General features: G+C 40.6%; 1 protein-coding gene across 1 annotated transcript in view; it reads right to left on the minus strand.

Moving 5' to 3' along the window:
* Nucleotides 1-25,754, minus strand: part of LOC139766029 (cyclin-F-like) — a 65,833-nt gene that overhangs the window by 5,110 nt on the left and 34,969 nt on the right. Inside the window, exons 7-8 of the mRNA XM_071694145.1 lie at nucleotides 16,207-16,292; nucleotides 1,364-1,500 (exon numbers count right to left, since the gene is read on the minus strand). Of these exons, the coding sequence (XP_071550246.1) occupies nucleotides 1,364-1,500; nucleotides 16,207-16,292 (223 nt within the window). The remainder of the gene's footprint in view (nucleotides 1-1,363; nucleotides 1,501-16,206; nucleotides 16,293-25,754) is intronic.

The raw sequence follows: 25,754 nt of genomic DNA on the forward strand, positions 1-25,754 counted from the left end.
TATACACCTCAAAGTACACATATATATACACACACAGACATATACATATATACACATGTACATAATTCATACTGTCTGCCTTTATTTATTCCCATCGCCACCTCGCCACACATGGAATAACATCCCCCTCCCCCCTCATGTGTGCGAGGTAGCGCTAGGAAAAGACAACAAAGGCCCCATTCGTTCACACTCAGTCTCTAGCTGTCATGTAAACCACAGCTCCCTTACCACATCCAGGCCCCACAGAACTTTCCATGGTTTACCCCAGATGCTTCACATGCCCTGATTCAATCCACTGACAGCACGTCGACCCCAGTATACCACATCGATCCAATTCACTTTATTCCTTGCCCACCTTTCACCCTCCTGCATGTTCAGGCCCCGATCACTCAAAATCTTTTTCACTCCATCTTTCCACCTCCAATTTGGTCTCCCACTTCTCCTCGTTCCCTCCACCTCCGACACATATATCCTCTTGGTCAATCTTTCCTCACTCATTCTCTCCATGTGCCCAAACCATTTCAAAATACCCTCTTCTGCTCTCTCAACCACGCTCTTTTTATTTCCACTCATCTCTCTTATCCTTACATTACTTACTCGATCAAACCACCTCACACCACATATTGTCCTCAAACATCTCATTTCCAGCACATACACCCTCCTGCGCACAACTCTATCCATAGCCCACGCCTCACAACCATACAACATTGTTGGAACCACTATTCCTTCAAATATACCCATTTTTGCTTTCCAAGATAATGTTCTCGACTTCCACACATTCTTCAAGGCTCCCAGGATTTTCGCCCCCTCCCCCACCCTATGATTCACTTCCACTTCCATGGTTCCATTCACTGCCAGATCCACTCCCAGATATCTAAAACACTTTACTTCCTCCAGTTTTGAGAAGGCGACAATTATCATTACACTACTTAATTAATCAGCATTCAGTTTCTTTCAGATGATCTTATCTATCTGTATCTAATAAGAAGAGTGCTTCATTTTCAGTTGGTTCATGCAATGGCACTAAAGTTATGACAAACTTTGCACATCAACCTCCCACATTCACCTCAATAATCCCCCACACATATTAATTTTCTCCTTACAGCAAACTTCCCACTTTGTTCATCTAGTTTAATTAGACTTCCCTATTCACTTAAGCCTGGGCATCTTACAAATACCTTATTCTTTTATCATTCACACAAACTCCATAAATCAATAAATAATCCCTCAAAGGTCAGTTTAATAAAATACAGCCTTTGTAGCACCACTTATCCTCCATGAGCTTCATTCCTCATCCCCTCTAAATTCCAATTCCTATCAAACTTTTCCTTAAAAAATTACTGATAAAATGAAGGTTACTCACTGGTTGGGAGGGCGAGATTAGCCTTGAGAGCTGCCATGATGTGCCCAATGGTTCGAACAACATGGTTATAACTGTAGGTATTGTCAGTGACCCAGGATGCTTCGCGGATAGTTAGTATCGATGCACCTGGCTTAAATCTGGAAAACAGCTGCACATTAACGTCCTCCACTGCATTCCAGTGATGAAATTTTATGTAGGATATGAAATAATCAAACTTTACAAGCAAGAAAAAATACATGAAATACCATATCCTATCAAAACAAAACAGAAAAAACAAGATTTACTGCAGTATATGGCTTGACTATAAACATTTTACTGCTTTTCCCATGGTAGAACAGTACCAACAATTTTGGTATTGAAGTTACAGTCAAACTTTGCCATGGTAAAGTTCATATCTATCTACCTATCTATGAAATTTACTCTCTTCCCATAGGTAAGGGATGGAAAAGATGCAAAATGGTATGAATGAAATAAGAAGAGGAATGAATTTTAGAAAAACTAATAAACAAGACAAATGATTCAAAACAATTAAAATACAAATGAAAAGTAAAACCTAGCATGTTCTTAAACTCATAAAAAGTGAGTGAACCCTTCAATCAACAATCATACATAGTGGATGATTTAACATGCAGATGATAATATGAGTAAAATGTACTGAGAAACAAAAATAGATTTTACATTAAATTAAGCAACAAGTATTGGTTTCAGTATGTCATACACAACAGCAAGAGGCTGGATGTTTGCAAATGAGGCCACTGTTCATTTGTTGTTGATCTTATCATATCAAAGCAGGGAAGGCAATTTGAAAAGAAGAAAAAAGACATTTGATAGAGAGTATCTGCCAGATCAATCCCATGTATATGAGAAAAGGGGCAATGTTAACAGAGAACTAAACTGCACTGTATATAATAATTTGTTAGTCCCTACTGACAAGACTTCCAAAGACTTATACAGAATAGGGTATATGAACTACAGCCTTGATAAGAAACATCTAGCATCAGTCGATACTTCAAAGCTTTGTGATTTTCTGGAACCACTGATGAGGAATCAATCCAACCATGAAAATACAGCCCAATGAAGGCTTTAACATAACTTTGAATGAATGCTTGACTTCCAGAATTTTTTGGAGTTCAAGCAAAAAAAAAAAAAAAATATTTCAGCTTAATAGGGGAAACTGAAGTAATCCACTAAAGACTACATGCTGTAGAGAAACTGGGCATGTAACTATCAACTTAGTTCAGCTATTTGGAAGATGATGCACTTAAACTGCGAAGAGCACAAATGAATAAATATTTTCTAACAATCTACCTTCTGCTAAGATATAATCTCTAACTTCCTGATAACAATCAGATAATCTAAGCCTCTCTCTCAGTTGTCCAAAATCTCAATGCTGTCCAAACAGGAATCCATTTAAAGTCCATCTTTATGAAAATGCCTTCAATGGTCTCCTGATTAGGGTAAATGCCAATGAATAAAAAAAAACAATAGGACACACAATAAGAGCCTTGCATTCAAAAGGAATAATCATTACAAATCTTGATGGATGACGAGAAAATCTGCAGCCATTTAAATTTCCAAAACCAAAACTGAGGTTTACAGTCAGCAAAGACATCATGTAGGTCTTCTGAGGTCTAAGAAATTTACTCAAAACATTAAAGGTTTCATAAGCCAATCATATCTTCCCTAATTCTGATCTATGAATGTTCCTGACAAGATTCTATGATAAGAAACACTTTCTTGAATAAGCTTCTTTTTAAACTATCAAGGTTCAAGGGTTTCAGGGTGTCCGTTTTTACTGTGACTCCTCCTGGCTAAATGAGGAGAATGACAAAAGAAAGAACTTTTTTTTGGTAAGATTACCATCTGTCTAGCACAATTTTCTGAGCAACTCAGTTTTTCAAATCTGTTGATTTTAAGCTTTCATGTCTTATTAGAATTTTACATTTTCATCTTTCTTCAAAATAGCTCTCTACATTAGTGCCGGAATCCCCAAACCAGCACAAATGTAGCTGCAAGGTTTACGCTATTTTCCAACATCATCATTTGAATGCTTCCTCTATCTCCATCAAAAATTCCCTACGAATGGAATTCAATAAAAAAAAAAAGGGGGGGGGGACACTAAAACCAAGAGATTCAGCCCTAGGTCATGACATAAAAAGATTTGAAGTCACACTGAAAAATAATTTTGGGACACACCATGGACCTGCCTAGAAACTTTTATTTCTAAAACAAAACTGCTTCAAGAACCTTACACTGCAGAAAGAGGAGCACCACTGAGCATAAGTATGCAAAACCCTATAACTTCATAAATGAGATTTGCTTTCCATACCTATAAAACACTATTTTCCCAAGCTACAATGAATGAGAGATTAGCAATATGGAAATAAGCTAGCTGTGCTTAATCAGATACAAGCTACCGAGTCATCAACAGTACAGATAACTGTGGACTATGTTGCTACCTTGCTCATTTTAACATCCTTTCATCTATAATATGGATATATAACTATTAGTAATTTGATTTCATTTCATTATAATCAATATAATTTAAAAGTATCATCTATACAGATATTTCATAACACCTCCATCATTATGCGGACCATTTTCTTGTTCAGTCATTTCTCTGCAAACCTTTTGTTGTTTCAAATTAAGTTTTGGTAGTAAAACATAAATGGCTTACATACAAAACCTTCTAATCTAGGCAGCATCAAGGACAAACAAACAATGCCCTCATTGGTACACATCCAATCTCTAGCTGTTGTGTATAACACCCAATCCAGAGAATAGCCCCAATTCTCTTAAGATTCATTTTGACAGCTTCATATGCAGTGGTTCAGCCAACTGACAGCAAGTGCCATCCCCAACATATACCACATTCATCCAATTCATAATATCCAATGCAAACCTTGAGGATGCATAAATTTTCAGGCCATGATGTCTCAGTGCCTCCTTCAGTACATCCTTCCATCTCCTTCTTGGCCTCCCCTGTTTCTCAGTCAATTATTTTTGGCTTATACCCCATATGCACCAATCATTTCAGCACACCCAAGACAGCTCTCTTTATTAGTATGCACTTACTAACACATCTCATGCTTCTTAAAGCATGCATAGCTTAACTTTCCATTCCACTCTCAGATTTATATCAGCTCTTTTGTTATCAGCAGCTATATATATACTCCCAATCCACTTCCTCCAGGTCCCTATCTAAACTTACACTCAAACCATTCTTACTTTTCATCAAGTTTACTCTTAATTCTCTCCTTTCACACACTCTCCCAAACTCAGACACCAAGTTCAGGAGCTTTTTTCTGGGATACTGCCATCAGAGTTGAGTCATCTGTAAACAGCAAATGATTCCAAGCCCACCCCAACCCCCTGCATACTGTACTTCAAAACCCTTGCATTTACTGCCCTCCCAACTCCAACCACCAACAAATTCATCCCTCATCACTTCATGAAAAGACTGCTGAACAGTCATGATGACAACATTGGTCCATGTTACAGACCCACATTCATTAAGAACCACTCACCCTCCTCTCTTCCTGCTTGTACACGTTTTACTCTCTTGGTAAAACGTCCTCTCTGAATTAATAACTTTACATTTATTCTATACATTCTTAGTGCTTTAGCACCTTCCACATGGGATCTTTGTCTAACTTCATCACATGCTTTCTTCAGTCCCATAAAAGCCATGTATACAAATCATTCTCTTTCTCAAAATATTTTACACAAATTCTTTGAGTAAAAACTGGTCCTCACACCCTCCACTTATCTTGAAACCAAAACGTTTCTCTACAATCAGAAGCTCCGATACACCTATACATCCAACCATGTATAATCAAAAGTCTTGCAACTCTGTAATTCAATCATGCACAATACATGCACTCAACCAGTCCTTAGGCACCTCATTCTGTGTATGTAAAAATAGAATAGCCAGGATAACCAACCAAAAACACCATCAAGTCTTCTTGAGAAACTTCAACCACAATTCCATTCACTCCTGCCATACTTCATCTTGCAAAAAGCTTTCATTACCACCTCTCTTTTCATTGTACCAATTGCCAAGATTCTTACTCTGCATAACACCTTGTTCCAAACACACAACATTTACTTCTGACACATTCAGCAGACCAAAATACTTATTCCATCTCTTCTTTACATATCAATTCACCCACTGCCCTCTACAAAGTCACCTCCACTTGTTCTCCTCTCTCTTTTAATCTTCCAAAACATTTTCTACTTCTATCTCATGTTTTTCTATATCATTTTGCCCTATATCTAATCTGACCTTTTTTCAGCTCATACCACTCTCTTGCATTACTGCCACCTTCTGCACTATCAATCCCTCAAACTCCTTCCATGTAATTACCATCTATACACAAACTTTTTCTCTTTCACAAACAATTTAACTTCCTCATTCCACCACTCCCTAACCTTTCTCATACACTGAGATCCCATCTCCTGTATGCCACACACTTCACCTGAACATTTAAGTACTACTCTAAAACCCTCACATTCCCCTAGTTTTAGTGCTTTCAACCTACAGCATTCTTCACTGAATCTCCCTCAGTATCTCTGCAATCAAGCCACTTTCTAAGCTCAGTCAACTTCACTTTTTCACATGTCACTTCCTCTTTTAAAACCAAAGCCCACCACAATATTTCAAAATTACAAACACCAAACAATAATCAGATATGCCACCTACTGCACCTCTCACAATGTTCACAACCAAAAGCTACTCCTTTGCTCACAAGTTATTAGCATATAATTCAATAATGCAACCCACTCACCCATACATAATAATATATACACCTTTTTTCAAAGTCATTCATCCCTTAACACCAATCCTCTTTCAGTACACACATTAAAAAGCATTTCCCAGTTTTCATCAACATCAGGAACCCCAAGTTTCCCATGCACTCAAATCCCCTTTAATAAAAATTCCATCACTTTCATCAAAAATGCCGAAGTATTCACTAAGCTCCTCTAAAAATACACTCCTTTCATTTTCACTCCTCTCACCTCAAGATATATATGCACTAATAATCATACACCTCTCACAAAATACAACTGTTCTAACTCAAGTAAATCTCAAACTCACCCCCTTAAAATCTTTAACACACCCCTTCTACTTATCCTCTCACTAAACCTAAAATTTACAGAATGAACATTCCTGAATCATTCCAACCCTTCCCCTTCAACTGTTTCATAGGCAGAACAACCAGGTTTCTCTCATCAAACTACTTTTCTCTAACCTTTTCATCCTACTTACAATCACTTGCATCCAGATGCCCCAGCCTAAGCCTCTGAGGTCACCACCTACTCACTTTGCTCCTTCTGTTCCTGTTATCAGAAAATGACAAAACAAAAAGGGGGATATCAGTCCCTCACTCCCATCCCTGTTCAGTCTCATGACATGACTAGCACTTTCACTATCCTTGAGGATAAGAAAGCACATCAATCAAACTTTTGACATAAAGCAGACTAGATATCCATATATACTGAGTTGGAAGCAAAGGTAGATAATGGCAGTTTGAGGAAAATAGAGAATCCCTCCTCTCTAATGTATTTCCCATAAACTGTAGTTCATGAGCGACTTGTTTGAGGAAGTACCAGGAGAGACTGAGTGTAGAACAGCAAAAAGGTGAGAGCAAATGACGTGAGAGTGGGTGAGGAGTGGGATGAATTTAGGGAAGCAGTGTTGGCATGTGCAAAAGATGCATGTGGCATGAGAAAGGTGGGAGATGGGCAGATTAGAAAGGGTAGTGAGTGGTGGCATGAAGAAGTATAGATGCCAACTTCAATGATTTATTAATGAAAGATTCAGGATACTTTAATTTGGATTAAATAGAATATATCTTCTCAAACTCATCATCAACAAAGTCCAGACTGCATATATGTAATGCCCTAAGGAACTTCAACTGGAATGATAATCTTGATTTACCTGTTTCAAATTCTATGTTTATTGAATTGATGAAATTGTGTATACAAGAACATTATGCTCAGAAATCTGATATGGCAATGGGTAAACCTCTTTCACCAGTATTAAGTAATCTTTATTTGGAATTCTTTGAAACAAAATTACTAATGGATATCTTACCCTGTAAGGCAGAGGTACTCATTGCATGGCTCATGACCACTCAGAGTGCAGCTCTCAAATAAATAATAATAAAAGACAACTAAAAAGGGAGGGAGCAGGGGGCTGGAAATCCTCCCCTCCAGTTTTTAATTTTTCGAAAGAATTAACAGAGAATAAGGTCAAGTAAGGATATTCCCTCTACGGCTCAGTCCTTTGTTCTTAACGATACCTTGCTAATGCTAATGTGGGAAATGGGAGCAGCTAAGTTAGTGTATTAGCAGCTTTGATGCACGAGACTGGGTTATAGTGATGAGTGATTTGAATGCAAAGGTGACTAATGTGGCAGTTGAGGGTATCATTGGTGGACATAGGGTGTTTAGTGTTGTTAAATGGAAATGCTGAAGAGCTTGCATATTTGTGTTGAAAAAGGACTGGTGACTGGGAATACCTGGTTTAAAAATTTAAAGAGAGAGATATACATAAGTATACGTATGTAAATAGGAGAGATGGTCAGAGAACATATTGGATTATGTGTTAATTGATAGGCGCATGAAAGAGAGACTTTTGGATGTTAATGTGATGAGAGGGGCAACTAGAGGGATGTCTGATCATTATCTTGTGGAGGCGAAGGTGAAGATTTGTAGAGGTTTTCAGAAAAGAAGAGAGAATGGTGGGGTGAAGAGAGTTGCAAGAGTAAGTGAGCTTGGAAAGGAGACTTGTGTGAGGAAATATCAAGAGAGATTGAGTGCAGTATGGAAAAAGGTGAGAGCAAAAGACGTAAGGGGAGTGGGGGAGGAATGGGATGTATTTAGGGAAGCAGTGATGGCTCCCACAAAAGATGCTTGTGGCATGAGAAACGTGGGAGGTGGGCAGATTAGAAAGGGTAGTGAGTGATGGAATGAAGAAGTAAGATTGTCAGTGAAAGAGAAGAGAGAGGTATTTGAACGATTTTTGCAGGGATTTCATGCAAATGACTGGGAGATGAATAAAAGAAAGAGGCAGGAGGTCAAGAGAAAGGAGCAAGAGGTGAAAATGAAGGAAGATGAGAGTTGGGGTGAGAGAGTACCATTAAATTTTAGGAATAAATAAAAACATGTTTTGGAAAGAGGTAAATAAAGTGCGTAAGACAAGGGAACAAATGGGAACATCAGTGAAGGGGGCTAATGGGGAGGTGATAACAAGTACTGGTGATGTGAGAAGGAGATGGAGTGAGTATTTTGAAGGTCTGTTGAATGTGTTTGATGATAGAGTGGTGTGCAAAGTGAGAGGGTCAGGGAGAATGGTTTGGTGAACAGAGAAGAGGTAGTAAAAGCATTGTGGAAGATGAAAGCCGGCAAGGCCGCGGGTTTGGATGATACTGCAATGGAATTTATTAAAAAAGGGGTGACTGTGTTGTTGACTAGCTGGAAAGGATATTCAATGTATAATTGGTTCAAGGTGAAGTGCCTGAGGAGTGGCAGATTGCGTGCATAGCGCCACTATACAAAGGTAAAGGAGATAAAGGTGAGAGTTCAAATCACAGAGGTATAAGTTTGTTGAGTATTCTTGGGAAATCATATAGGAGGATGTTGATTGAGGGGGTAAAGGCATGTATAGGGCATCAGATTGGGGAAGAGCAGTGAGGTTTCAGAAGTGGTGGAGGATATGTGGATCAGGTGTTTGCTTTGGAGAATGTATATGAGAAATACTTAGAAAAACAGATGGATTTGTATGTAGCATTTATGGATCTGGAGAAGGCATATGATAGAGCTGATAGAGATGCTTTGTGGAAGGCATTAAGAGTATATGGGTGTGGGAGGTAGGTTATTAGAAGCAGTGAAAAGTTTTTATTAAGGAGGTAAGGCATATGTACAAGTAAAAAGAGAGGAAAGTAATTGGTTCTCAGTGAATGTTGGATTGCAGCAGGGGTGTGTGATGTCTCCATAGTTGTTTAATTTGTTTATGGATGGGGTTGTTAGGGAGGTAAATGCAAAGTTTTGGAGAGAAGGGGCAAGTATGCAGTCTGTTGTGGATGAGAGGGTTGGGAAGTGAGTCATTTGTTGTTCGTTGATGATACAGCGCTGGTGGCTGATTCGGGAGAGAAACTGTAGAAGTTGGTGACTGAGTTTGGTAAAGTGTGTGAAAGAAGAAAGCTGAGAGTAAATGTGAATAAGAGCAAGGTTATTAGGCTCAGTACGTTTGAGGGACAAGTTAACTGGGAGGTAAATTTGAATGGAGAAAAACTGGAGAAAGTGAAGGGTTTTAGATATCTGGGAGTGGATTTTGCAGCGGATGGAACCATGAAAGTGGAAGTGAGCCACAGGGTTGGGGAGGGGGGTGAAGGTTCTGGGAGCACTGAAGAATGTGTGGAAGGCGAAAATGTTATCTCGGAGAGCAAAAATGGGTATGTTTGAAGGAATAGTAGTTCCAACAATGTTATATGGTTGCAAGGCATGGGCTATACACAAGGTTGCGCAGAGGAGGGTGGATGTGTTGGAAATGAGATGTTTAAGGACAATATGTGGTGTGAGGTGGTTTGATCGAGTAAGTAATGAAAGGGTAAGAGAGACGTGTGGTAATAAAAAGTGTGGTTGAGAGAGCAGAAAAGGGTGTATTGAAATGGTCTGGTCACATGGAGAGAATGAGTGAGGAAAGATTGACAAAGAGGATATATGTGTCAGAGGTGGAGGGAATGAGGAGAAGTAGGAGACCAAATTGGAGGTGGAAGGATGGAGTGAAAAAGATTTTGAGCAATAGGGACCTGAACATACAGGAGGGTGAAAGGCGTGCAAGGAATAGAGTGAATTGGAATGATGTGGTAAACCACGGTGGACATGTTGTCAGTGGATCGAACCAGGGCATGTGAAGCGTCTGGGGTACACCATGGAATGTTTTGTAAGGCCTGGATGTGGAAAAGGAGCTATGGTTTCGGTGTATTACACATGACAGCTAGAGATTGAGTATGAACGAATGTAGCCTTTGTTGTCTTTTCCTAGCGCTACCTCACGCACATGCGGGGGAGGGGGTTGTTATTTCATGTGTGGCGGGGTGGTGACAGGAATGAATAAATGCAGACAGTATGAATTATGTACATGTGTATATATGTATATGTCTGTGTGTGTATATATATGCATACGTTGAGATGTATAGGTATGTATATGTGCATGTGTGGACGTGTATGTATATACATGTGTATGTGGGTGGGTTGGGCCATTCTTTCGTCTGTTTTCTTGCGCTACCTTGCTAACGCAGGAAACAGCGACACAGGATTATAGATAAATAAAATAATAGAGTAATTTTTATGTAAATTAATATTTTCATGAGGTGTGATGAAAGGCAAAGTCATAGTCAGAGACAAAATTCTTATGTACCTGCAGTTCAGGAACCATATGCGTCCATCATGGGACACATCTAACCTTTGAGTTCAGGCTTTTGTTAGAGACAAGATGTATTTCATTACTCATGGGGATTTACTATAGTTTCAAAATAGGCAACAGATATATGAGAATGAGGCAACATATATGAAAGCAACAACTAACATTGCTGCTGTTTGTGGAAGCTAGCTGTGGTGGGCTAGTTTGACCTGAAACCAAAGTACAGTCAAGTAGCATCTGTTATGAAGGATCGAGTTTTGGTCAAGAAAAAGCATACTACTGATGAGCAATCATTCCAGACCTGACCAGTGGATAATGAGGATGGAGGAGAGATGAGAAGTCAACAGGCAGACTGTTTTGAGGAACAGGTCACTAAAAGAAAAAACATACAGGCAATATATGATGAGCATAGAAAATTTCAGGAAATGTGGACGAAGGAATATTTCTTCATGCCTCAAGGTACAAATTCCCTTTGTATGATTTGTTGGAAGGTGTGCTCTGGCTTCAAACGTGGAAATTTAGAATGTTATTTCAGAACCACACATCCCAACTACAAATCTTCACCTTCACTTCCACAAGATAGTGATCACACATCCCTCCAGCTGCCCTTCTCAGCACATTAACATCGAAAAGTCAATCTTTTACATGCCTATCAATTAAAACATAATACAATAATGCCCTTTGACCATCTCTCCAACTCACATATGTGTACTTATGTATATCTCTCTTTTTAAACCAGGTATTCCCAATCACCTGTCTTTTTTCGACACACAAATCCACAAGCTCTTCACCATTTCCACTTACAACACTGAACACCCCATGTACACCAATCATACCCTCGACTGCAACATTACTCACCTTCAAATTTAAATCACCCAGCACTATAACCCAGTCTTGTGCATCAAAGTTGCTAATACTCTCATTCAACTGCTCCCAGAACACTTGCCTCAAATGATCTTTCTCCTCGTGACCAGGTCCATAGGCACCAATAATCACCCGTCTCTCTCCATCCACTTTCAGTTTTACCCACATCAATCTAGAATTTACTTTCTTACACTCCATCACATGCTCCAACAACTCCTGCTTCTGGAGTAGTGCTACTCCTTCCTTAGCTCTAGTCCTCTAACCAACCCCTGACTTTACTCCCAAGACTTTCCCAAACAACTCTTTCCCTTTATCCTTAAGCTTTTTTTGCTTCATTCTGCTGCTAAGTCCACTCCCAGATATCTAAAATACTTCACTTCATCCAGTTTTTCTCCATTCAAATTTTCCTCCTAATTAACTTGTCCCTCAACCCTACTATACCTAATAACCTTGCTCTTATTCATGTTTGCTCTCAACTTTCTTCTATCACACATTTTACCAAACTCAGTCACCAACTTATGCAGTTTCTCACATGAATCAGCAATCAGCGCTGTATCATCAGCGAACAACAACTGACTCATTTCCTAAGGCGTCTCATCCACAACAGACTACATACTTGCCCCTCTCTCCAAAACTCTTGCATTCACCTCCCTAACAACCCCATTCATAAACAAACTAAACAACCATGGAGACATCATGCACCCCTGCTGCAACACAACATTCACTAGGATCCATTCACTTTCCTCTCTTCCTACTGGTACACATGCCTTACATCCTTGGTAAAAACTTTTCACTGCTTCTCGCAACTTACCTCCCACACCATATACTCTTAATACCTTCTACAAAGCATCTCTATCCACCCTATCATATACCTTCTCCAGATCCATAAATGCTACATACAAATCCATCTGTTTTTCTAAATATTTCTCACATACATTCTCCAACGCAAACACCTGATCCACACAACCTCTACCACTTCTGAAACCACACTGCTCTTCCCCAATCTGATGCTCTGTACATGCCTTTACCCTCTCAATCAATACCCTGCCATATAATTTCCCAAGAAGACTCAACAAACTTATACCTCTGCAATATGAACACTCACCTTTATCCCCTTTGCCATTGTACAATGGCACTATGCATGCATCCTGCCAATCCTCAGGCACTTCACCATGATCCATACTGTTACGAACCTGTGTGTGCGTCTGCCCACATGTTCGTGTATATAGCGTGTGTGTGTGTCCTTGTGTATGGTGTTGTTGCTATTCCTTATCAGGGCGAGGAGTGATGTCTTCCTCTGAGGCTGGCTCAGAGTTTTTCTGCCCACCAAGCATTTGGCTTAATGATTCTGTTTTGAAGCAGGTGTTGACCAGTCCTCCAGCACCTGAACCCTCATCAGAGGCTCCAGGTCAAGGCGTGGGGTCAGCTGCGGGGTATGTCATCCCGTATACAAGCCAAAGAGTGTGGACTACGCCAAGACTCTGGGACCCTCCAATCAATCAGAATTGCTCTTAGTTCCATAGCCAATCAAGGGTAGCGTTGTATAGCAGCAAGGGTGAACGCTTGTCTTTACTTGTAATAAATACCCACAACACCCGCTGAGATTTGATTCCTCTCTCTCTAGCCCAGCGAGGTAAGTGGTCCCCCCTGCTGTAAGCCTGTAACCCCGTTACCCGAGTACTGTGCTGTAAGCCTGTGAGCCGGTTACTGCCATAAGCCCATTATAACTTGTAACTAGGTGTAATGTTATCGGTCAACTTAAGGAAAGAGATCTCCTGGTTTGAAATCTTATCTGGAATGTTAACTCATGTTCAGTGTTAACTCATGTTTAATATTAACTCATGTTCAAACTCATGTTTAATGTTAACTCGTTCAATGTTAAGTTCAATGTTAACTCATGTTCAGTGTTAACGTAAATAATTCATGCCTGATTTATGTGTTCACCTTGTACATTTGAATTCTTTCATTATAAATAATTCTAACCCTGGTGTTTGTTTTAATCCCATAACGTTAAGATAGCGTTATCCTAAGTTGTGCAACATAACAAATCCTACATCCTTGCAAGACAAGGATCAGTATAGTATTTGTAACATATATATGTTACTGGCAACCTTGCTCGAATAAGTATTGAGTTCGTAACAATACATACATCAAGTATCCTTACCAACCAATAAATAACAGTCACCCCCCCTTTTTTTTTATAAATTCCACTGCAATACCATCCAAACCCGCCGCCTTATCAGCTTTCATCTTCCGCAAAGCTTCCACTACCTCTTCTCTGTTCACCAAACCATTCTCCCTGACCCTCTCACTTCACAGACCACCCCAACCAAACACCCTATATCTGCCACTCTATCATCTAACACATTCAACAAGCCTTCAAAATACTCACTCCATCCCCTTCTCACTTCATCACTACTTGTTACTGCCTCCCCATTTGCCCCTTCACCAATGTTCCCATTTGTTCTCTTGTCTTATGCACTTTATTCATCTCCTTCCAAAATATCTTTTTATTCTCCCTAAAATCAAATGATACTCTCTCATTTGCCCTCTTTTTCATCTCTTGCACCTTTCTCTTAACCTCCTGCCACTTTCTTTTATACATCTCCCAGTGATTTGCACTACTTCCTCGCAAAAATCGTCTAAACACCTCTCTCTTCTCTTTTACAAACAATCTTGCTTCCTCATCCCACCATATACATATATTTTATTATACATAATCGCTGTTTCCCATGTCAGCAAGGTAGCACCAGGAAACAGACAAAAAAATGGCCCATCCACTCATATAAACATATATATACATAAATGCCCACATACACACATGTACAAACACATACATATCAACATATACATACACATATGCAGACATTACATACATACACATGTACATATTCATACTTGCTTGCCTTCATCCATTCCTGTCACTTCCCTGCCTCACATGAAGCAGCATTGCTACCCCTTCAGTAAGGTAGCGACAGGAATATACACAAAAAGGCCACATTCATTCACACGCAGTCCCTAGCTGTCACGTGTAATGCAATGAAACCACAGCTCCCTATCCACATCCAGGCCCTACAGACCTTTCCACAGTTTGCCCCAGACACTTCACATGCCCAGGTTCAGTCCATTGACAGCATGTCAACCCAGGTATACCACATCGTTCCAATTCACTCTATTCCTTGCACACCTCTCACCCTCCTGTATGTTCAAGCACCAGTCGCTCAAAATCTTTTTCAATCCACCCTTCCACCTTCAATTTGGTCTTCCGCTTCTCCTTGTTCCCTCCACCTCTGACACATATATCCTCTTTGTCAACCATTCCTCACTCATTCTCTCCATATGTCCAAACCATTTCAACACACCCTCTTATGCTCTCTCAACTACACTCTCTTTATTACCACATATCTCTCTAACCCTCATTACTGACCACATCAAACCAACTCACACTAGACATTGTCCTGAAACATTTCATCTCCAATGCATCTACCTCCTCCATACAACCCTATCTATAGCCCATGCCTCACAAACATATAATATTGTTGGAATTACTATTCCTTCAAATATACCCATTTTTGCTTTCTGAAATAACATTCTCTCCTTCCACATATTCTTCATCACTCCCAGAACCTTTGCCCCCTTCCCCACCCTGTGACTCACTTCTGCTTCCATGGTTCCAATTGCTGCTAAGTCCACTCCCAAATATCTAAAACGCTTCACTTCCTCCAACCTTTCTCCATTCAAACTTACATCCCAATTAACTTGTCCCACAGCCCTACTGAACCTAATAACCTTGCTTTTATTCACATTTATTCTCAACTTTCTCCTTTCACACTTTTCCAAACTCAGTCACCAACTCTTGCAGTTTCTCACTTGAATCAGCCACCAGAGCTGTATCATTGGCAAACGACAACTGACTCACTTGGGTCCCAGGCCCTCTCATCTTAACATACTGCATACCCCTCCCTCAAAAACTCTTGCATTTACCTCCCTAACCAACCCATCCATAAACAAATTAAACAACCATGGAGAAATCACACACCCCTGCTACAGACTTACCTTCACTAGGAACCAATCACTCTACTCTCTTCCTACTTGTACACATAACTTACATCCTTGGTAAAAAGTTTTCACTGCTTCTAGCAGCTTACCTCCCACACCATATACTCTTAAGACCTTCCACAAAGCAACTCTGTCTACCCTATCACATGCCTTCTCCAGATCCATAAGTGCTAAATACAAATCCATCTGTTTTTCTAAGTATTTCTCACACACATTCTTCAAACAAACACCTGATCCACAAATCCTCTACCACTTCTGAAACCACACAGCTCTTCCCTAATCTAATGCTAGCAGTTATAGATCATAAACATAATCATTTGCATCTACACTGGATTTTCTTTAAAGGCTTTTTAGTATCCAAAAGCAAAGAAAAAGCAGACATCCAAACTGTGGATGATGACGAATTTGCTGTATGCACCAGTGATTAGATAAAATACACCTTATCACTGTCTTGGGTGAAAGTCTTAAAGAAACTCTGCAGATGTACTAACCTGGTTGCTAAAAGAATGGCAGTGATGCCAACAAGTTGCAGCTGGTTACACTTTACTTGTTCTACACTAAGGTAAGCTTCGACAATCTGTAATGCAAAACAAACACCTTAATAGTCTACGAAAATATATGAAAAATTTCAATAATAAACTAGAAGACAAAACTTGTGGAGTGGGTGAGGAATGTGAAATGTTTAGAGCAACAATGTTGTCAATCGCAAGGGAAGTGTATGGCATGCAGAAGGTGTGTGCAGGTGAGAAAGGGCAGCGAGTGGTGTGATGAAGAGGCAAGCTTGCAAGTGAAAGAAAAAGAGAGGTATATAGGCTGTACTTACTTGAAAAGGGTGCAAATGACTGGGAGATGTATGAGAGAAAATGGCAGATGGTGTAGAGGTTGAAAAAGATGACATACGAGAGTTGGGAGGAATGAGTATCAATAAACTTCAGGGTGGTTAAGAAGGTTTTAGTAGGAGGTTAAAACTGAGAAAAACAGGAGAACAAATGGAAACAATGGTGAAGAGCGTAAATGGAAAGAGGAGACTGGAAGTGATGAGGTGTGAAGGAGATGGAGTGAGTATTTTGAAGGACTGCTGAATGTGTTTGATGATAGGGTGGCAGACGTAGGGTGTTTGGGTGAAGTAGATAAGCAATGTGAGACAGTCATGGTGAGTGGTTTGGTGAAGAGGGTTAAAGCATTATATAAGATGAAATGTGGCTAAGTGACTTGGGCAGATGGTACTGCAGTTGCATTTCTTGAGACGTGGGTAATTGTGTTGTTGGCTGGTTAGTTAGGATATCCAGTGCATGTATGGATCATGGTAAGGTGCCTGAGGATTGGTAGAATCTATGTCAATAAACCTCTAATAAAGATAGGCAAAGGGGTCAAAGGTGAGTGTTCAAACTACTGAAGTACTAGTTTCTTGAGTGTACCTGGTAAGCTGCATGGGAAAGTGATTGAGCATCAGACTTGGAAGGAAGAATGTGGTTTCAGAAACAGTAAATTTTGTGCAGATAAGGTGTTTCTTTTAAAGAATAAGTGAGCAATACAAATACAGAAACAGAAGGATTTGCATGTGGTATTTATGGATAAAGAGAAAGCATATGATAGGATTGATAGAAATGCCTTGTGGAATGTCTTATAAATATATGGTACGGAAGGAAAGCTACTAAAAGCAGTGAAAAGTTTTGAAAAAGAGTGTAAGGCATGTGTATGGGTAGAAAGAGATGAAAGTGTGTGGCTCCACATGAAGGTCAGTGTGCAGTAGGGGTATAAGATGTCATCTTGGCCATATCATTTTCTATGGGTTTTGGAGAGAGTGGGTAAGTATGCAGTCTGGAGGGGTTGAAGGAGCCTGGGAAGTGCCATTTGTTTCCTAAGGACACAGATATGGTGACACATTTGACTGAGAGACTAGAAATTGGTGACTGAGTTCAAGATAGTGTGTGAAAGGAGGAAGTCAAGGGTAAATGTGAATAAAAGCAAGGTTATCAGGTTTAGCATGGCAGAGGAACAGGTTAGATGAGGAGTGGGATTGAAGGGAGAATATTTTGAGGATACAAATTGTGTCAGTTACCTGGGAGTGGACATGACAGTGAATGGAAGAATGGAAAAGGAAGCAAGTTATAGGGTGTGTGAGGGGACGAAGGTAGTAGGTGGTAGGCAGCCAACAACCAGGGGGGTATATCACAAGTACAACGTGCCTGGGTACTAGGAGGGTTAGTGAGGGCTGCATAGTGAGCTAGCACTTCAGTGGTTGTCAAGCTACACTCCTCTGACCTAAGCAGCAGCCTTTTATTTCTGCCTCACCCTCACATGGACTATTCGCATTCTGTCCACAAACATACAATCTCTCCATGTCACACATAATACAAGACAACGCTTAACTCACACAGCTCATTCTTTGTAAGTCTTGATTTTTCTGTGGCAAGCACTATGTGCTAGCCCTACCTCTTGGCAAAAATGTTAGGAGCAATAGACAAAAGTAGCAGGTACAAGTAATAGGTAGAAATATTACACAGTAGTAGTCAGTAGGAACATTAGGCAGAAGCGTCTCCAAACACTGCACTAAACTTGCCCTCTGCCAGTGGCCTGTTGAAGGTGAGGCAATAAGGGTTAAGAAGTGATACTTGAGTTCACTAGTTATGGAGACTATTGCCATAGCCATCCCCTTGAGTGAGATCGAGAAAGGTACAGGCGTCAGAGATACAGAACAGAACAGAGAGGGTGAAGGTTCTGAGAGCATTGAGAACTGTGTGAAAATAAAAGTTATCAGGGAGGATACTGATGTATGGATGCAAAGCATAGGCTATAGATAAGAATGGGGGGAGGAGGGTGGTTGTGTTGAAAATGAAATATCTGAAGACAATATGTGGTGTGAGGGGGTTTGATTAAGTAATAAAAGGGAACGAGAGGTGTGGTAATAAGAAGAGAACAAGTGAGGGTAGGCTGAGAAAGAGAATATACGTATAAGAAGTATGGGTTTTCAGAAAAGAAGAGTGAATGTTGGGGTGAAGAGGGTGGTGAGAGTAAGTGAGCTTGGGAAGGAGACTTGTGTGAGGAAGTACCAGGAGAGACTGAGTACAGAATGGAAAAAGGTGAGAACAATGGAAGTAAGGGGAGTGGGGGAGGAATGGGATGTATTTAGGGAATCAGTGATGGATTGCGCAAAAGATGCTTGTGGCATGAGAAGAGTGGGAGGTGGGTTGATTAGAAAGGGTAGTGAGTGGTGGGATGAAGAAGTAAGATTATTAGTGAAAGAGAAGAGAGAGGCATTTGGACGATTTTTGCAGGGAAAAAATGCAATTGAGTGGGAGATGTATAAAAGAAAGAGACAGGAGGTCAAGAGAAAGGTGCAAGAGGTGAAAAGAGGGCAAATGAGAGTTGGGGTGAGAGAGTATCATTAAATTTTAGGGAGAATAAAAAGATGTTCTGGAAGGAGGTAAATAAAGTGTGTAAGACAAGGGAGCAAATGGGAACTTCAGTGAAGGGCGCAAATGGGGAGGTGATAACAAGGAGTGGTGATGTGAGAAGGAGATGGAGTGAGTATTTTGAAGGTTTGTTGAATGTGTTTGATGATAGAGTGGCAGATATAGGGTGTTTTGGTCGAGGTGGTGTGCAAAGTGAGAGGGTTAGGGAAAATGATTTGGTAAACAGAGAAGAGGTAGTAAAAACTTTGCGGAAGATGAAAGTCGGCAAGGCAGCAGGTTTGGATGGTATTGCAGTGGAATTTATTAAAAAAGGGGGTGACTGTATTGTTGACTGGTTGGTAAGGTTATTTAATGTATGTATGACTCATGGTGAGGTGCCTGAGGATTGGCGGAATGCGTGCATAGTGCCATTGTACAAAGGCAAAGGGGATAAGAGTGAGTGCTCAAATTACAGAGGTATAAGTTTGTTGAGTATTCCTGGTAAATTATATGGGAGGGTATTGATTGAGAGGGTGAAGGCATGTACAGAGCATCAGATTGGGGAAGAGCAGTGTGGTTTCAGAAGTGGTAGAGGATGTGTGGATCAGGTGTTTGCTTTGAAGAATGTATGTGAGAAATACTTAGAAAAGCAAATGGATTTGTATGTAGCATTTATGGATCTGGAGAAGGCATATGATAGAGTTGATAGAGATGCTCTGTGGAAGGTATTAAGAATATATGGTGTGGGAGGCAAGTTGTTAGAAGCAGTGAAAAGTTTTTATCGAGGATGTAAGGCATGTGTACGTGTAGGAAGAGAGGAAAGTGACTGGTTCTCAGTAAATGTAGGTTTGCGGCAGGGGTGTGTGATGTCTCCATGGTTGTTTAATTTGTTTATGGATGGGGTTGTTAGGGAGGTGAATGCAAGAGTTTTGGAAAGAGGGGCAAGTATGAAGTCTGTTGGGGATGAGAGAGCTTGGGAAGTGAGTCAGTTGTTGTTCGCTGATGATACAGCGCTGGTGGCGGATTCATGTGAGAAACTGCAGAAGCTGGTGACTGAGTTTGGTAAAGTTTGTGGAAGAAGAAAGTTAGGAGTAAATGTGAATAAGAGCAAGGTTATTAGGTACAGTAGGGTTGAGGGTCAAGTCAATTGGGAGGTGAGTTTGAATGGAGAAAAACTGGAGGAAGTGAAGTGTTTTAGATATCTGGGAGTGGATCTGGCAGCGGATGGAACCATGGAAGCGGAAGTGGATCATAGGGTGGGGGAGGGGGCGAAAATTCTGGGAGCCTTGAAGAATGTGTGGAAGTCGAGAGCATTATCTCGGAAAGCAAAAATGGGTATGTTTGAAGGAATAGTGGTTCCAACAATGTTGTATGGTTGCGAGGCATGGGCTATGGATAGAGTTGTGTGCAGGAGGATGGATGTGCTGGAAATGAGATGTTTGAGGACAATGTGTGGTGTGAGGTGGTTTGATCGAGTAAGTAACGTAAGGGTAAGAGAGATGTATGGAAATAAAAAGAGCGTGGTTGAGAGAGCAGAAGAGGGTGTTTTGAAATGGTTTGGGCACATGGAGAGAATGAGTGAGGAAAGATTGACCAAGAGGATATATATGTCGGAGGTGGAGGGAACGAGGAGAAGAGGGAGACCAAATTGGAGGTGGAAAGATGGAGTGAAAAATATTTTGTGTGATCGGGGCCTGGACATGCAGGAGGGTGAAAGGAGGGCAAGGAATAGAGTGAATTGGAGCGATTTGGTATACCGGGGTTGACGTGCTGTCAGTGGATTGAATCAAGGCATGTGAAGCGTCTGGGGTAAACCATGGAAAGCTGTGGAGGTATGTATATTTGCGTGTGTGGACGTATGTATATACATGTGTATGGGGGTGGGTTGGGCCATTTCTTTCGTCTGTTTCCTTGCGCTACCTCGCAAACGCGGGAGACAGCGGAAAAAAAAAAAGAAAAAAAAGTAGAGGGGACAAGGAGAAGCAGGCGGCCAAAGTGGTAATGGAAGGATGGCCAGAAAAATGTTTTGAGTGAGGCATGAATATGTAAGGCATGTGTACGTGTAGGAAGAGAGGAAAGTGATTGGTTCTCAGTGAATGTAGGTTTGCGGCAGGGGTGTGTGATGTCTCCATGGTTGTTTAATTTGTTTATGGATGGGGTTTTTAGGGAGGTAAATGCAAGAGTCTTGGAAAGAGGGGCAAGTATGAAGTCTGTTGGGGATGAGAGAGCTTGGGAAGTGAGTCAGTTGTTGTTCGCTGATGATACAGCGCTGGTGGCGGATTCATGTGAGAAACTGCAGAAGCTGGTGACGGAGTTTGGTAAAGTGTGTGGAAGAAGAAAGTTAAGAGTAAATGTGAATAAGAGCAAGGTTATTAGGTACAGTAGGGTTGAGGGTCAAGTCAATTGGGAGGTGAGTTTGAATGGAGAAAAACTGGAGGAAGTGAAGTGTTTTAGATATCTGGGAGTGGATCTGTCAGTGGATGGAACCATGGAAGCGGAAGTGGATCATAGGGTGGGGGAGGGGGCGAAAATTTTGGGAGCCTTGAAAAATGTGTGGAAGTCGAGAACATTATCCCGGAAAGCAAAAATGGGTATGTTTGAAGGAATAGTGGTTCCAACAATGTTGTATGGTTGCGAGGCGTGGGCTATGGATAGAGTTGTGCGCAGGAGGATGGATGTGCTGGAAATGAGATGTTTGAGGACAATGTGTGGTGTGAGGTGGTTTGATCGAGTAAGTAACGTAAGGGTAAGAGAGATGTGTGGAAATAAAAAGAGCGTGGTTGTGAGAGCAGAAGAGGGTGTTTTGAAATGGTTTGGGCACATGGAGAGAATGAGTGAGGAAAGATTGACCAAGAGGATATATGTGTCGGAGGTGGAGGGAACGAGGAGAAGAGGGAGACCAAATTGGAGGTGGAAAGATGGAGTGAAAAGGATTTTGTGTGATCGGGGCCTGAACATGCAGGAGGGTGAAAGGAGGGCAAGGAATAGAGTGAATTGGAGCGATGTAGTATACAGGGGTTGACGTGCTGTCAGTGGATTGAATCAAGGCATGTGAAGCGTCCGGGGTAAACCATGGAAAGCTGTGTAGGTATGTATATTTGCGTGTGTGGACGTGTGTATGTACATGTGTATGGGGGGGGGTTGGGCCATTTCTTTCGTCTGTTTCCTTGCACTACCTCGCAAACGCGGGAGACAGCGACAAAGTATAAAAAAAAAAAAAAAAAAAAAGAATATGCAAGAGGATGAAAGGTGTGAACTGGAATGATGTGGTATGCAGGGGGCGACATGCTCTCAATGGATTGTGAAACAGCCAGGGGAAACCACAGAAAGGTCTGTGGGGCCTGGTTTCACTGCACTGCACATGACAGCAAGACAATGGATAAAAGTAGCTAAGGCTTTCCTTCAACTGTTCCTTGTGCTATCTCACTAATGCAGAAAACAGTGAACAAGCAAGAAAAAATCTGATGACTAAATCTATGATGAAGAAAGTTGTAAAAAGGGTGATATCTGTCATGTTTCATGTTGACAGTGAAGCTAAAAGTATAACTCTAATAAGTCCTAATTATGACCCTTGAAAGAATTAGTCCTGGTAAATACACACAACTGTTGCCAGCTAGACATAAGCCCTAGATAACATACTTGCTTAAACATGCAGTACTGCTACTGTTCATCTTATTTACTACTGATATCAAGTCCATAATAAGTATATAAAGTAAGGAGTCTTCCTAATGACTTTTGGAGTCATCAGACAATAGAAAATTTAACATGCTGATAAGTAACTCCCTGTAAGTCATGGCCAAGATGAAGTCAAGAAGAAATGTAATGAATTTCCTAACCATGATATTTTCCAGTTTTACAGTAAATAATTTCATTGCTTACTAACAAGAATCTTTATTCTTGGATAAGGTATTTGAAATTTTTAACTTCATTCATAACAGCACCACAGATGCAAGAGCTGCCTGTAAATATATTCAAAGTCACATTCCTATTAAACTGATTAACCAACCATTAAGGTAGTTAGTCCAAGTAATAACATATGTTAGATAAAGCTGCACAAGATGTTTAATGACACTAAAACAAATGTCTTCCATTCAACAGCCAATGCTAGTGTAGCTTATTTATAAGATAGCTATCACTGAATAAAGTACTCACATACATTTGATAATGATCTTAAAGTTCGAACAGAGTGACCCAACTATGATTAATGATATTCTGATTTATATATAACTGATATGTTTAATGATCCATAAAGCTAGCCCCCACAAAAAAAAACTGTAGTCATGGTCCAAACAATGTTTTTGCAAATATCTGACCCTGATGTTAAAATCTAAGATCATTATGACCCAATCATCTTATAAGACACTCAATCACCATATGACACTTAACCATTAAGTAGGCAAGATCTTTTGACCAAAATATTCAATAAAGAATATGAATTGAGTGACCCTTGTCGGATACTTTTTTTGATGATGGAGGCTCCAGTCACAGACAAAAGTCTACTCAGAGGCCAGGCCTTAACTGAAATGAATAGAGGATTACGAAAAGAAAAAAGGAAAAAAAAACATTCACGAATTCTGGAGGGAGTGAAAACGTAGAGTTCCAATGCTTTGAGGTATAGGAAAAGAAACAGTCATCAAAATGGCCTACCCTTGAGCTGCCAATGGCCACACAGTAATCATGCTACACAGCAGCTTGCCAAGTACTGCATGGTCTAGCTAGTAGTGGGGGCACAAAAATGGCCAGCTCTTGGGAGCAAAACCTAAAGTAATACCCATGGAAGAGGGAAAGTGATCCAACATTGTGGCTTAGGGCAAGCAGGTCAAGTTTTGAAGTTAGCCTGGAAGAGATTATAAGTTGGACGGCTAGAACAGTTAAAACTTGCCCACTAAAGGGTTAAGAATTCCAAGTATAATGAAGCTACCATAACAAGAAAACTATGGCCTAGACAAGGGGATTTCAGAACACCTATTTCATCTGTGCCTTAAAGTATGAAGTCCCAGAGTAAAGTGCCTTAAAGTGTGGTACACTAAAGTGTCCTAAACCATGTTTCACAAAGTACAATGTCCCATACAGTAGTGCCTCTAGGCATGTCCTACATTGTGGTCCCCAGAGTATGATGTACCTAATGGTCACTCCATCCCTAGAGTATCCAAGATACTTCCTACATACATCCCAAGGTACATACCATATCAAATATTTTAACTCAAATACACATGTACTTTTAAATACACTTACGACTAATGGGTCTAAAAGCTTTAATCATGTACAAAAGTATTAAAAAGGTTAAAAGACTTTTGCTAGGTGCATTTCTCATATGTTTCTTTACACCACATACATCTTATCCTTCTTTTTATTTTTCATTATATTTGATCGCCGTTTCCCATATTAGCGAGGTATGTAAGGCATGTGTACGATACATAATATATAAATATATATTATATTCATTATATTATATTATACTTTGTCGCTGTCTCCCGCGTTAGTGAGGTAGTGCAAGGATACAGACGAAAGAATGGTCCAACCCACCCATATACACATGTATATACATACATGTCCACACACGCAAATATACATACATATACATTTCAACATATACATATATATACACACACAGACATATACATATGTACATAATTCATACTGCCTGCCTTTATTCATTCCCATCGCCACTCTGCCACACATGAAATAACAAACCCCTCTCCCTATATGTATGCGAGGTAGCTCTAGGAAAAGACCACAAAGGCCACATTCATTCACACTCAGTCTCTAGCTGTCATGTATAATGCACTGAAACCACAGCTCCCTTTCCACATCCAGGCCCCACACAACTTTCCATGGTTTACCCCAGACACTTCATATGCCCTGGTTCAATCCATTGACAGCACGTCGACCCCGGTATACCACATCATTCCAATTCACTCTACTCCTTGCATGCCTTTCACCCTCCTGCATGTTCAGGCCCCGATCACTTAAAATCTTTTTCACTCCATCTTTCCACCTTCAATTTGGTCTCCCACTTCTCCTCGTTCCCTCCACCTCTGACACACATATCCTCTTGGTCAATCTTTCCTCACTCATTCTCTCCACATGACCAAACCATTTCAAAACACCCTCTTCTGCTCTCTGAACCACACTCTTTTTATTTCCACACATCTCTCCTACCCTATTATTACTTACTTGATCAAATCACCTCACACCACACATTGTCCTCAAACATCTCATTTCCAGCACATCCACCCTCCTCCGCACTACTCTATCTATAGCCCACGCCTCGCAACCATATAACACTGTTGGAACCACTATTTTGCTTTACGAGATAATGTTCTCAACTTCCACAAATTCTTCAACGCTCCCAGAACTTTCGCCCCCTCCCCCACCCTATGATTCACTTCCGCTTCCATGGTTCCATCCGCTGCCAAATCCACTCCCAGATATCTAAAACACTTCACTTCCTCCAGTTTTTCTCCATTTTAACTTACCTCCCAATTGACTTGTCCCTCAACCCTCCTGTACCTTATTCACATTCACTCTCAGCTTTCTTCTTTCACACACTTTACCAAACTCAGTCACCAGCTTCTGCAGTTTCTCACATGAATCAGCCACCAACGCTGAATCATCAGCGAACAACAACTGACTCACTTCCC

Source organism: Panulirus ornatus, chromosome 56 (assembly GCF_036320965.1).
Source record: "Panulirus ornatus isolate Po-2019 chromosome 56, ASM3632096v1, whole genome shotgun sequence".
Classification (NCBI taxonomy): Eukaryota; Metazoa; Arthropoda; class Malacostraca; order Decapoda; family Palinuridae; genus Panulirus; species Panulirus ornatus.